We start from the raw sequence: 14,319 nt of genomic DNA on the forward strand, positions 1-14,319 counted from the left end.
AAAGAGTTGTAAACCTCTTAATTAGGTTTTAATTTTAGGCTTTCGATTATTATTTCCCTTTTTACTTTAAGCTAGCATTCTCTGGGTTTTTCTTTCATATAGAACGGGGAGTCCAATTCTAGTAGGACTTAGTATGGCGCATTTGGGGCGTAATCACAAATTAATGGCTACGAGCCATTCACTTACTCACTCACCACCGATAGCTATTTCCTGACGCTTTTTAACATTGGATCTCGGAAATTAATATATTGAAGAATACAAAGGTACAATTTCAAATGGCGATTGTCTTCATTGTCTCCTCCTCTTTTGGGCTTGGCTTCCTCCGCTCCCCTCTCCGGGCTGAGCGTTTTTTTGCTGCCCAATTCGGCGACGAACATTTAAAGCTGCCGATATTCCTACACAAGAATTTTCTTAGCGCAGTGCTTATCTCAATGCCTCTCGCTTACCAAAAGGTTCATTCTTCTTTTTTTTTTTTCTTCTTTTCCAATCTTCTTGAGAGTCACCTATTAAACTTAGAACTTGTCTTCAGCAGCATTCAACTACTCGGTTGCGAGGCCAAAATGGTAAGAACCAGCCCGCTATACCTACAAGCGAGAAGAAGCCGATCGACCTTTCCGAAGATAGCAAATTCTTCGGGTGAAAGGCGATATCTTGGCCCTGTTAAACTTTCTTAAAGTTCAACACGCTCCGCAACCCTCCTATGCCTACCGCCAGGGGTCGCTTAACAACTCATTTGCTGACTCCTAGATGACGCCACGGATATTCATATCCAAGCGTTACCATTTTGCGAGGTAACATAGAGAGACAGACAGACGAAGCTAAATTGACTCGACTCTCAAGTATATCCAGAGCTCGCAAATAACTGTCGACCGTTTCTCGTTGTCTGCAAATAAGTGTCTTTTCCTGACACTTTACGAAAAAACTCAGAGAGCAACCGAAATAAGAGTGCTTAAATGAGCTCGCTCGCGCTCAGAGCGAAACCGTTTTTTTTAATTCTGTTTTGTTCTGGTTGTTCCAAGAACGTTTTGTCGTGTTCAGTGAAGCAAAAAGTCTTTTGCATATGTATTGGTATACACTCACACGCATAGGCAAGCAAGTCGTTAAGCGTCTGTATTGCGATCGTGAATTGAGTGTGTGTGAGTAAATGCAAAGACCGTTTGCGTTGAGTTTTTCGGTCAATCGGTCTTTTGCTGACTCTCATTGTGCGAGCGTTTCTCGTTTCGCTCTTTAGGCAATGCTCATTGAAAGAGCGACACACAAAGAGCTCAACGAAAAACGTTCAACAGAAAACATAAAAGAATACAGCAAGAGTCTCTTGCTCAGAGCGAGAGCGAGAGAGTATGAACTTTTTCGGTTGTGCTCGCAACGAGAGCGCAAGAAAAAAATCGGTCGACAGTTATTTGCGAGCTCTGAGTATATCTCATCACTTCGTTGCAAACATTTGGTCAAAATTTTAATACCCTGCTAAAATATAAAAATCAAGTAAATACATTTTGGCAAAAAATAAAATATTCAAGTCAGTTTTTTCATTGTGGTGATCTGTCAAGTTTCGATTCTAACGTATAAATATGTTTGAATAATTTGAATGCATCTTATTATTTTTAATTAAATAAGATATGATACGGAGGAATGAATACAATTAAAACGCCACGGCTAAGATATATTTACATCAGTTTTGTCGGCTGGACTGCCTCAATTTTTTCTCAATTTCAAACTGTCGTAAATCGGTTCTCTGCAAAAAGTCTTGTCGTTCTAAATATCTGAAATGTTACCAAAATTATAAATATTAAAGATATGTATGAATATGAAAATAGGTATTAAACTTACCCGTCTTTTCCCTTGTTGTGGGTGCGAAGTTCCTCGTTTATACCTTCGTCAGTTTTAAAGTCCTTCCAATCCACCTTAGACTTTTCCAGCACAGACATTTTTTTCTTTTTTGTAAATTGACTTAAGACTGCGCTGACACTGCTGCCTTTAGCCTGTCGCTTGGGGGCATAGACACTTTCTTCTGTGTGTTTTTTTTGTACAACTAACGACTTTTCGAAGCCGTTCGAGGCTTTGTCTGTGGATGTATGGGAACGTTCAAGTGCGTCGGAATTGACATCGAGAGTTGCTTTATCAGTCGCTTTATTAGAATTGGTTTTCTGTTTAGTTATAATGTTTGTACCAACATCGCTAAGAAAATCGGCCCACAGCGTGTCAGATCGAGTTTTATCGACCTCTTCGTCAGATTGTAACTCCTCCTTTTCCGATGATTTTATGATGTTTTCAGATGCTGCAGATTGTCGGGTCTGGCGCGGAGCTGGTATTGAGACATTTTGAATCGGATCAGTTTTTGATTTAAAAGTTATACGTCGTTTCGAAGATTTGTATTTCGATTCTTCCGGGTTCTCACTGGCGTCTGAATCGTCACTGCTCTCTGGAGTCCCATTATTACAATCAATAGTATAATCTTCATCGCTTTCGGTGTCCGATGTGTTGTGGTTGCTTTTGTTCATAACGTTTGTTTAATTACGGGGACTTATTTTTTAAATACTCTTTAGACACATTCAAAGATTATTTATGTTTACTTTTATCGGAATTCGTCGCAGTGTGACCACTCTTGAAACATCGAATAATACTGTCGGCTTCAGCAAAATATAACAATTATATCAAAGCAGCATCAATTTAACGTTTAAGTAAAGCCGTGTTGCCATAGCAAATTCCCATAAGGCACCATCTACCGTCCATCTTCGATGACGCTGGATATGAGTTTACCATTCAAAGTATATAAATTAGGGTATTCCATGTAAATTCAAAAAAATTCATTCAAATTCAAAAGTCTTTCGCAAGTCATGGCAATAATTTTTTAGTTCTTCTCTATAATCCTTGATATTTTAAATTTAAAATTTATAAATGAAATTAGAATAGAAGAACTGTTTCCAGCTGGCTGTATTTCCGATATTTTCCGTCATTTAGCTAGTCAGTCGTATAGAAAATCTACATATATATATAAAAATGCTCTGTTCGTGTCTACTTCCTTCATAGACTTGAAAAGTTCTGAACCGTTTAAGCCCAAATTTTTACACAACATGCGTTGATGTTCCAGCTCGGTTATTGTCTACTTTTGATTTGATAGCTTATCTGCGGTTGCGAATATATCAATTTTTTAGCGTTTCCCCGTGCCCCTAATGCTGCGGCCTCTACAGGCAGCCAGCTGAATCAAAGCATTTCCTGTCAAACATCCCAAAAATATTGAAAGAAGAAATTGGAGATAAAAATTTTATTTTTTTGTTCAGGTTCAGTAAGAAACGAAGTCGAGCCAAGAAGTTGAGTTTGGGTCGTCGAAATCGCAATACAGAAGCAAAAAGACGTAAGATTACGAATATGACTGACTGAAGAGCGGGCCTCCATCCGCGAGACTGAGCGGCTGAGAGCAATGCAGATGCACAACGCGGAATCAGCAGAAAGACGAGCAGATAGGCTTGAGAGAAAACGATTGAGAGTTAGGCAGTCGCGTTCTGCAGCAATCGATTTGATTCACTCTCAAAATAATGAACGCTACTGGGCAAGGGTAGCTGAAGCGCGTTTACAGCTTGCAGCAGATCAAAACCTTGCATTCAGATATAATCCAACTGTTGATTACAGCTCGAATCGTAATGTCGTTATTGGCCGGATGCATCAGGCCTGCATTACTGTCAGGCTCATTCGTTTGAATCAGACGAAACTTCGGTCCGAGGAATATATCCATTTGCGGGAGACTGTGATGAATGACCGTAATACAACCAACGTTGGAAAGCTCACGATTTTGCCATTCTCATACATAGGTAGTCCACGCCACATGCAGGAATATGCCCAAGATGCCATTGCATATGTTCGTTGCTACGGCCGTCCTGATTTACTTATCACCATCACATGCGATCCAGCTTGGGACGAGATAGTACAGCTGTTATTTCCTGGACAATCATATAGGGATAGGCATGACATCACAGCCCGTGTTTTCAGACAAAAGCTCAAGTCACTGATGGATTTCATTGTGAAACATGGAGTTTTTGGATCTGTGCGGTGCTGGATGTATTCAGTAGAATGGCAGAAGAGAGGATTGCCGCATGCGCACATACTGATTTGGCTGTATGATAAAATTACTCCAGATGAAATTGACGATGTTATATGCGCTGAGATTCCACGGGTCGAGGTTGATACGGATTTGCATGAAGTTGTCATCAAGAACATGATCCAATGCCCTTGTGGTACCCTCAACCCATGTTCACCATGCATGGTAGACGGGAAGTGTTCCAAGCGATATCCTCGAGCATTTACAGCCAACACCGTAACAGGAAACGATGGATATCCTCTGTATAGGAGACGGTCAACTGAAGATGGAGGGACTTCGGCAAATTTAAACATGAGAATTGGTGATATTGAGGTAGACAATCGTTGGGTGGTTCCGTACTCACCACTATTGTCAAAATCATACAAAGCGCACATCAACGTAGAATATTGCAATTCCGTAAAATTGATTAAATATAACTGCAAGTACGTGAATAAAGGCAGCGATATGGCAGTTTTTGGTGTTCAGGCAGAAAATGGTGACAGCAATGCAGTACGAGTTGTCGATGAAATCTCTCAATACCAGGCTGGAAGATACATAAGCAGCAACGAGGCTGCATGGCGAATTTTTTCGTTCCCAATTCATGAACGCTATCAAGCTGTAGTTCACTTGTCAGTCAATTTGGAGAATGGTCAACGTGTCTATTTCACAGAACTAAATGTGCAAGAAAGAGTCCTGAATCCGCCTACGACAACTCTGACTGCCTTCTTCACCTTATGCCAGGAAGATGCTTTTGCCATAACCTTGATGTATTCAAAAGTGCCCTCTTAACCACAATATGCCACAGAGAAACGTGGCAGGGTACAGCTAGTATGTATATAAATATTCTATCAGCCGATAAGCAGGGAATTTAAGGTAAAGCACGGTATGGAAAGAATAAAACTCTTTGATAGCACAAAAAAGTTTATTTTCTTTTTCATTAGTTTTTCGGCCTTATTTAAGGGAAAATGTTTCGGTCATATGTATTTTGTTGGCCCGGCTCTTTTAAACGTTAAAATACGTTCAACATATGATGCTTGGTTTTTGGTTTATGTATGCCCGATTTACATGTATTCTAGCGTTGGCGCCTCCCTTGGACAGCTCCCAGACGTTTTAATATGAAAGCTATCTGGAATACCTGCACAACGAATTCGGATGATTTAATACGGGTGGATCGAAGCCCGGTTTATGAAAGAATCTGGAGCATCAAGAACTCTCAGATCGGCAAGGCGAACTGTCCCATTTTGCCCTTGCTGTCTTTCAACATTCCTAACTTATGTTTCACTTAAAGGTTCCCATCCTTCTTACAAAAAAAAATATATGTATATGCCAAAAACCCGAAATATTGCATTTCCCTTTACTAATTTTATTTAATTAACTGTATCAGCTCTTTTGAAGTTCTTAATTAATTTTTCCGCACATTTTTGTTCATATCGGGATCTATAAGTTAAAATATGCAAAGAGGCTGCAAGTGTGAGAGAGACAACCTGTGGTAGCCGCTCAAGAAATAATAAAAGTGTGTCGAGAATCTCCTAACGTCATCCAACCTTCTAGTATTTTTAATTTCGTGTCACCGTACAGGCATTAAAAACGGAGCTTGCGCTCTCTCACTGCTTGAAAACTGTGTTTTACACTCTCCATACCGTAATAAGAGCAGAACAGTACATCGGTAAGTAGGTGGGTTACAGTGGTGAGGCCCATTGCTGGGGCCTCCAATTAGAGCTAAGCTCCTTTTTGTTCCACTCCCTCTGTTTGTTGTTGTTGATTCACTATCAGTGCCATCCACAGTCAGTAAGGAAACCTAGGATTGCTGAAACTTTCAGCTTTCCCATGCTTCCCAGTGACTCCATCTGATAGGCACCAAAGTGGCGAAATCTGATGTGGCTTAGCGCTGGGCAGAAGCAGAGCAAATGTTCCGGTGTCCCTTGCTCTGTGGGTTGCTTACAGCTTCTACACAAAGACTTTATAACTTATAAGATGCCTCACGGCCATACATTCGTTTTGCAATATGAGGCTAATTTTTTGATTCAAACGACAATGGCGCTCTCCCTGCTGTCACAAAGTTGAGAGCGTAAATATCTAAAAATAGAATTCGTTTGCATGTATGAGTAAACACAGAACAAAAAAGTGCGCATGTGTGCGTGAATATGTGTGTGCTTCTGTTCGCATGCCCAACGACGAAAAATTAAATTTATATTTTGGGCTGAAGACCGCTTGTTAGGTAGAGAGGGGGACGAGAACGGCAGCAAAAACAGCTGATGTATACATGTGCATATCGATGTGTTTGTTTGTTTTGATTTTAGTTTGTTTACATTTTTAAATTTTTCATTTTCTAAAATAAGTTAAAAAAAAATCGATGTCAAACACGCGCAAACGCAAATAATGTTGTTTTTATCAAAAAAAGGCATAAAAAATGGCATGTTTTGTTTTGATGCCCATCTCTTAAACCGAACCATTTTGCTTTAACTTTTGGTTTCTAATATGACATAAAAAACCCAAAGATTCAATATTAAGTGCAAAAGGACATATCCGATCACCAATATTCGTACAGTTTCAGTTTAAATTAGCGCTTTCCAAACTGTCGCGTGCGACCGGGACTAAAATTGAATTTAAAAAATAACTACTTAATATTTTAAAATCAAACAAAATACGTTAGTAAAATAATTCATTGCGTAATTCATTCAAATTTATTGTACTACAATTTTTCATCACGTTTCGCTGAAATCAGATCTTAAACTGGTTTTTTTTCAAATGTAACTTCTATTTTTGTCGCGTGCGAACGCAGTACATTTTAGTGAATATCCTGAAAACAAACAAGGGTTAAAAATCGACCTTTGCACCAATTATAGTGCTAACCAAGAGCTATACGTTTCAATTTTTATAAAATTAAAATAAAGTCTTGGCACATGAGTTTTTTTAGTTTGAATGCGTACGAATGTCGCATTCGACACCAGAGAATATTATTATTATAATAACAAAAAATACCATTTAAATTCATATTTATATATGTATTTATAATTATTCAATTCAATTGACTTAGAAATAATATTTATTTATATATATAAAAATATATACATAAATTATAAAAATAAAATAAAATAAATGTACAAATTTGTAATAAATTCAACTGCAAAATCGGTATTTTGAGGCACGCCATGTTGCTGTATGCGTATGAGAGAGCTGCTGGCTCTAGAGTCATCACGAAAACATTGCTGTATGCGTGAGAGTGCACTAGACTCTAGAGTCTAGAGCCAGCACGAGAGAGCGGCTGGCTCTAGAGCGCTCTCTCGCTGGCTTTTGAACGAAGTGCGAGAGAGCCTGGAGCCAGTTCAAAAGCCAGCACGAAAAAATCGTGTGCAAAAAAATCGTATGGCGTTACTAATCTTATACTTATACATCTTTGTTCTACAGACTGCATTGTATGGCAGTCCCAACTTCATTGCGTGCGAACCGATCGCCCAATGTCCCGTGGTGAGTGCCGCTAACCTGCTAATATCCCACTTGCTGTTGGATAGCAGTTCACTGGTTCGTTTCTTGTCGTACCTCGGCCAACATTCCCTTGACCTTCTGTGATAGCTCTTACTTTGCCATTATTTATTAGCTATCTGCTTAAAGTGGTCATTAATCCGTGTCTGGATCGCGTTTAGGGAGATCGGTAATTCGAAGTCAGAACTTATACCTGCCGAGCCTGCACGGGCTAGTTCGTCTGCCTTCTCATTTCCTGGGATCTCGTTGTGTCCCGGTACCCATGTTACTTGTACCTTATTTTTGTTGGCAAGTCTATTAAGGGCCTTCTTGCATTCTGCCACTAGTTGTGAGTTCGTTTTCATGGCAGCTAGGAATTTTATAGCCGCTTGGCTATCCGAGATTCGAACTCTGTTGCCCCTGAGGTCCTGCCTTAAGGAAAGTTCGACTGCTTCCCTTATGGCTAGTAACTCAGCCTGAAAGACCGTCGCTGAGTTAGAGAGATTGAAAGCCTTTTTAATTCCCCAGTTTTCAGCGTAGATCCCAGCCCCTACGCCGCAGCTCATTTTTGAGCCTTGTTCTCCACTACTACTTTGCCCCTACTCCAGTCTTCTCTTGATGGGTATGAGGTCGAGAATGCGTTCCCGAATTTCATCTCCGCGATCATGTAGTCGGTCTTAACGTATGTATTAATGCCGATGTTCCCAAGAATCTTGCCGTGAACGGCGCCGTACTCCCTCCAGCAATTGCTTGCCTTCAGTCTTACTGCGCTCTGTGCTGCAATGTCCTTCACGAACAGTTCTATCGGTATTATATTCAGGAAAGCGTTGAGGGCAGCCATGGGGCATGAGCGCATTGCACCCACGGCCCCCGCACTCGCTGCCCGTTGTATCCGTGTCAGCTTCGTTCTGTTGTAAGCCCTAGTTGTGCCTGCCACCATACTAGGGCTCCGTATGTTAGTATTGGCCGTACCACTGCTGTGTAGAGCCATAAAATGATCTTTGGGTGTAGTCCTCATTTGTTCCCAAACATTTTTCCGCAGGAGTAGAATTCAATGCTTGCTTTCCTTACGCTTTCTGTAATTTTTCTTTCCATGAGAGCTTTTTATCCAGAATTACTGCTAGATATTATACTTAGCTCGCTCCGCTTGTTTTAGCTCCATGCCATTTATACTGGGCATGTTGAAGGGTGGTATCTTAGTTCTTCGTGTGAAGAGCATAAGGTCTGTCTTAGTGGGGTTGATACTTAGTCCGCAGGTTTTTGCCCATTTATTTAGTCGACTTAGCGCACCCGTCATTATTCCGCTAATAACGTCAGGGTATGGTCCTGATACTAGCAGTACTACGTCTTCTGCGTATGCAACTGCTTTAACTCCACCCGTATTGAGATCTGTCAATATGGCGTTCATATTTGTGAGCCAGACTAGGGGCGATAAAACCCCGCCCTGAGGTGTGCCTCTCTTCACAGTCCGCGTGAGGTGAGTGCCACTCAGTTCGGCCGTGATCGTCCTGCTCTTTAGCATGACCCCGATCCACTCTCTGATGCCTGTCTCAATACCTAACAAGTTGAGGGAGCCCAGGATAGGGTCTGGATTCACGTTATTAAACGCGCCTTCGATGTCTAGGAAGGCTGCCATTGTGTATTGCTTGTGTTGTAATGTCTTGTAATGGATGCTCACAGGAACTGGTAACAACTCGATATATGTGGACCTGACGAAGATACACTCAGAGTTAGGAGAATCTATATGCCGAAGCTTACCTGGATTTCATGCAATCGCAAGATGTGATTACAATCCTGCATTTTTTAGAAAGGAAAAAAGGAAACCCTACAAACTATTAAAAAATTGTGATGAACTCCAAAATGCTTTTATTAAGTTTAGCGACAGCGAATTATTTGGAAATTTTGACCAACAAGAAAACGTATTAAATATCGAAGCTTTGTCCACGAGTCGGACGTGTTTTCTATTTGCTCAACCTTCGCTCAAAATTTTCACCGTGAATATTTCTTCTAAAAACACCAAATTTTTTGCAAGTCATCAGTGTTTCGGCGATCTTTATTTACCCAAAACATCTGGATTATAAGACAGTAACTTTATTTCCGAAAACAAAATCGGCGAAAAATAGTTTTTTTCTACACGTCTTTCGGTCTTGTTTTCTTGTGCTGAGCGTTTACCGCTTACTGCTGCAACGGTTTCAGAGTTGTTGTTGCTGCAATTGATCTGCATACGGTGAACAATCACACAAACTCATATTTTTGTGAGCTTCGACAAAAGCTTCCTTCGCCACACAATTTAATTGCCTTTCTTTCACTCGCGAGTGCTTTTTGCGATTTATCAATGATTCAACATAATGTAACCTGTTGTGTCACGGATTGTCCACAAGGCCTCAAAATTACTTCACGGCAGGCCACTGTTTATTGTTGACTGTGCACTAACGCCGGACACCCTGGCTGTGGCGGGTTACGCTGATCGCATACGTGATCACGCTGGCTTGAACTGGACGTGCCCGAGCTGCCGACACATTAATCTGAAATGCGGATTTTTATGAGGCAAACCCATTTGGAGGTTCAATCTTTGGCAGCTGGTTTCAAGGATTTAGCAAGCCGTTTCCTGAAATCGGAATCTTACTTCGCAACTCGCAACTTCGCAACTGATAAGCGACACACCAAATAGCAATATGGGAACAATTTCTAATAAGCTCTTGCATGTTGTAGACCCTGCGAGCCAACTTTTGCCGTTCAGTCCACGCAACACACCCAATGGTGATACCACGGGTGTTGCCGATGACGCTGCGTCTTGTCAAGAATGGAACGTTGCCCCTTGCTCTGTACGAGCCGATAATATCGCATCTTCGACCTTGCTGTCAATCAAGCAAAGCCTTGCTGGTCTCGAACTCACACAAAGATGATCATTCTGCGATCGGCCAGGCGGTCACCATCTCATCTTTTCCAATTTCTAGCCCAAGACTACACCATTCAACGATCTCTGGAGTTGCCCAAAGGAGTAAGGCGCTTCTCGCTGGCGTTGCCCCAAAAAAGCTAGTTTTTGTCACTCGCCTCAATCCTATTCACTTGAGCAACAAATTGAACGTTTCTTTGACTGAATTCTCTGTCTCATGCTCTTACAGCCCACCCCGGTCTGACACTACGATTTATCTTCAGCACCTGTCTTTAATCTAGGGATTTCACTCAACTCTGGGTGTTAATGACCATTTGATAGCTATGGGCGATTTTAAACTTCCTTCCATATCTGGGATGCCACAACTGACACTAATTTTCTGGTTCACTGCACCCACTGCATGACTTATTGACCTTGTTTTGGGCATATTGAACTACGTTAAGAACTGTTGTGATAAAATCATGGACTTTATCTTTGCGTCTGAATTTGTCAACGCCTTATGCTTATCACCCACACACTGGAGATAATTCTTGATGCGTCGTTTCCTTTACTTCCTAGTCATAAAGCAGATCAACAACTTTTCGCTGCTCACGCAAATCCCTAACTTGTTGGACTTTTTGGGATTCTCAAGACGACCCCAATAACATGGTTAGGCGCTTTTATGACTCTGACTTTGACATTTATGTTCCATCCTTTCCTTCACCTGATGCGTCTCACAAGCCCCAATGGTTATCTCGTCGTCTTTCTTACCTTACAAACTTGAAGTCTAGTCAAACTTCGTAGCCCATAATTCTGAATGCTACAGAAACTACCCAAATCAATGTAGAAATAAGTTCCAGGCTAATTCTAAGCAATTTTACGCGTTTGCAAAACGAAGATCTCAACTTGTTCCTTCTTGTCTTTATCTCGATACTGAGTCCGCGTCTAATTAGCCTGATATAGCGAGCCTATTCGCAACATTTTTGCAGTCTACGTACCCATCCATTGCCTACAATACAACCGCTTCTTATCCTTATTCTCTTCCACACTTTAATTTCATTTTCATGCCCCCTATATATGAAGAAGATGTTTTTCAGAATCTCAAGACACTAAAGCCTTCTTTTTCTTCTGGTCCAGATCTCGTTCCTAGCTGTGTTTTGAGACACTGTAATGTTGCTATATGCCGACCTCTGTCAATTCTTTTTTAGATGTCCCTTCAGCTTTCATTTTTCCCAGAAAGTTGAAAGGAATCTTTCATCAGTCCTCTCCATAAAAAGGGCAGTAAATCCGATATCGAAAAATACAGAGGGACTAAAAAGCTTTGTGTTATTTCCAAGTTATTCGAACATCTGTTTACTGCGCAGCTGCAGCACCAATGCCGTTCAATTATTATCCCTCTGAGCACGGCTTTATGAAAAACAGATCAACATCTACAAACCTTTTTGCATTTTGTGCTGTCATTAGAAACGCTTTTAAATTATATTTCCAATCGGACGCTATCTTCGCCGATTTTAGCAAAGCTTTAGGCCCGGTCAATCACCTACTATTACTAAAAAACGTACGCTCTTGGGTTTCCCTCTTTTTTTGACTAAATGGATTGCAACACATTTATCCAACAGTACCGTCTTCTTCTTACTTTCGGCGTTCTTCAAGGAAGCCGCCTTGGGCCACTTCTGTTCGGCCTCTTTATCAACGACTTGCCTGATGAGGTTCTACACTCAAATGTGATGACGTCAAACTATGTTTGCCATTGACGAATTCTCATTCACATAAGCTTCTGCAAACGTACCTCAATGACATGCAATCCTGGTGCACTAATAACCTCATTTTTCTCAACAACTCGAAATGCAAATTTTTGTCATTTTAACGGAAACATCTTGAAAGCATCTATACGGTAACAGATCTCGGACTTCTGTTTAACCATACTCTTAATTTTAATGAAAACATTGGTTTAATTATTAGTAAAGCTAAAGGGGTTTTTCACTTTGTTAAGCGATGATCCTTATACTTCAAAACTTCTTTATATCTGACTCGTTCTTAAACATTGTTCGTGTGTATGGTCACCTCAATATGCGAAGTATCAAGACCTTATTGAATCTGTTCAGAAACAATACCTTTTGTTTGCTCTACGAGGATTAAGCTGGGACCCACATCATCGTCTTCCTTCATACGCTGTATGGCTACGACTTTTAAGCCTTCCCACCCTAAATTGTTGAACTTGCCACGGCGTGATGTTCATGCTCAAGCGAATAAACGAACAATTTTGCTATATAGCTATAAGCTAATAGCTTATAAGCATATTAAGGCTCTCTGTCACTGTATGGCCTGCTCGTCATTTTCATCTAATAGCCCTTAATGTGTGTAAGATGAACCGGGACGAGCATGATCCTTTCCGTGTTCTATGTTCCATGTACAATAAATATTATTTTCTATGACATGTTGAAGTGTCCATACAAAATAATGTGCGTAATTTGTTAAGACACCTATCCTTGCCTCTGCCCACCTGATGTGAGTCGGAGCACATCATTAAAAAACGCTCCCTTTTGTCGCGCAGAGGTAAGAGTATATTTTTATAATGGCAGATATATTGCTATTTCTTTTATAAATAAATAAATATATCGTTCAGCGATATACATGCAATATATACAGTGTTGGAATCCCGTCTCTCACCCGGGATGCTTGCGTTCAATTCCAACCACATTTTCCCACATGGGAACCACATGCAATGGAGGGGGGCGGCTCTAAAGTATTTGCACTCGATAATGAAAACACGATAACTATTTCGGGGTATGACGCGACGTGCGTCTTTAATGATTGAAAAGTGAAATATAACTAACTACATGTAATTAAAAGCTAGTTTAGGCGAGCGGGTTGAAAGCTCTTTGGACTGATAGAAAAGGGAGAGAGCCTACGGGACATTTCAAGGCTGGTAGCAGGATCACACTGCCTCTCAAATTAAATAAATAAATTAATTAATGATGTTGATACAGCGAGATTTCAAATGTTTATAGACTCCTATATAGTCTCTATAGCATTTAATCGAAAAAAATTGAGGAACTTAGATGCCAGCAGTTTACCACCTTGTAAAAATGAGCTATCTCAGCAATTTTTGCGGGCAAAATAAATTTGTACCATTTGGAATAATGCTCAGCTAAAGAAACCAACTACATACAAACCCGAAAATAATGGTAAGATCTTTCAAAATGATCAATATATTTTTAATGGTTTGGAGGTGTTCAGATCCCAAACTATGTCAGTGATTCTCTAACAACTGTATCAGATATGTAATTATGATTTTACAATATTATTAAATTTTTTTTATTATTTATGATTATGTTAACATAAATTAGATATTACAGAAACAGACGAGAACACAATATTGAAAACGAACAATCCACAGATCGGAGCAGCGGTGATGAGGACACTCAAGACGACTTCGATACATAGAATATCTTTGAAATATTTTTCAATTAATTATTGTATTAGATTAATTATATCATTCCACTAACTATAATTAAAATAATTATTTTAGTATATTTTTTGATTGTTAATTTAATGATTCCTAAACACGATAATTTTATAAAAGAATTTTCTGAACATTTACTAGTTGATTCTTATTGTTCATAAGAATTTTCATATAAATCTAGAAAATAGTTCTCATTACATACGGTTGCAACCGAACGAAGTATCTGGCTTTCGGCAAGGTGACTTTTAGGATACTTATCAGTAAAGTATGTAAAAACTGAGTTTTATACTTTAACTTTATGCTTTAACACAATTTTCCACATCTTTATTACCTGATATAGGTAATATATAAAAATATAGTTTATCGTATCGCTCTCAACTGATGAGATTCAATAAATAACAAAGAAAATTAAATTATCTGGGGGCATATAAAACATAAATCACG

At 39.8% G+C, this 14,319-nt stretch overlaps 1 protein-coding gene across 1 annotated transcript; it reads right to left on the reverse strand.

Moving 5' to 3' along the window:
* Positions 1-1,577: 1,577 nt before the first annotated feature.
* Positions 1,578-2,716, reverse strand: LOC110189654 (yeti). Its single transcript, XM_020959800.2, has 2 exons — positions 1,828-2,716; positions 1,578-1,760 (listed from the first exon to the last, which is right to left on the reverse strand). The coding sequence occupies exons 1-2, from the start codon at positions 2,496-2,498 to the stop codon at positions 1,670-1,672; spliced, it is 762 nt and encodes a 253-aa protein (XP_020815459.2). The 5' UTR covers positions 2,499-2,716; the 3' UTR covers positions 1,578-1,669.
* Positions 2,717-14,319: the final 11,603 nt, after the last annotated feature.

This window comes from Drosophila serrata, unplaced genomic scaffold (assembly GCF_035046125.1).
Source record: "Drosophila serrata isolate PLE 108 unplaced genomic scaffold, ASM3504612v1 contig_140, whole genome shotgun sequence".
NCBI classification, from domain to species: domain Eukaryota; kingdom Metazoa; phylum Arthropoda; class Insecta; order Diptera; family Drosophilidae; genus Drosophila; species Drosophila serrata.

What these genes read in the sequence shown, in the direction of transcription:
- LOC110189654 (XM_020959800.2), bottom strand. Translation starts at nt 2,498, where the DNA reads ATGAACAAAAGCAACCACAACACATCGGACACCGAAAGCGATGAAGAT. An exon ending in CACAACAAGGGAAAAGACGG is followed by an intron (nt 1,761 to 1,827) that starts GTAAGTTTAATA and finishes GTAACATTTCAG; the next exon opens with ATATTTAGAACGACAAGACT.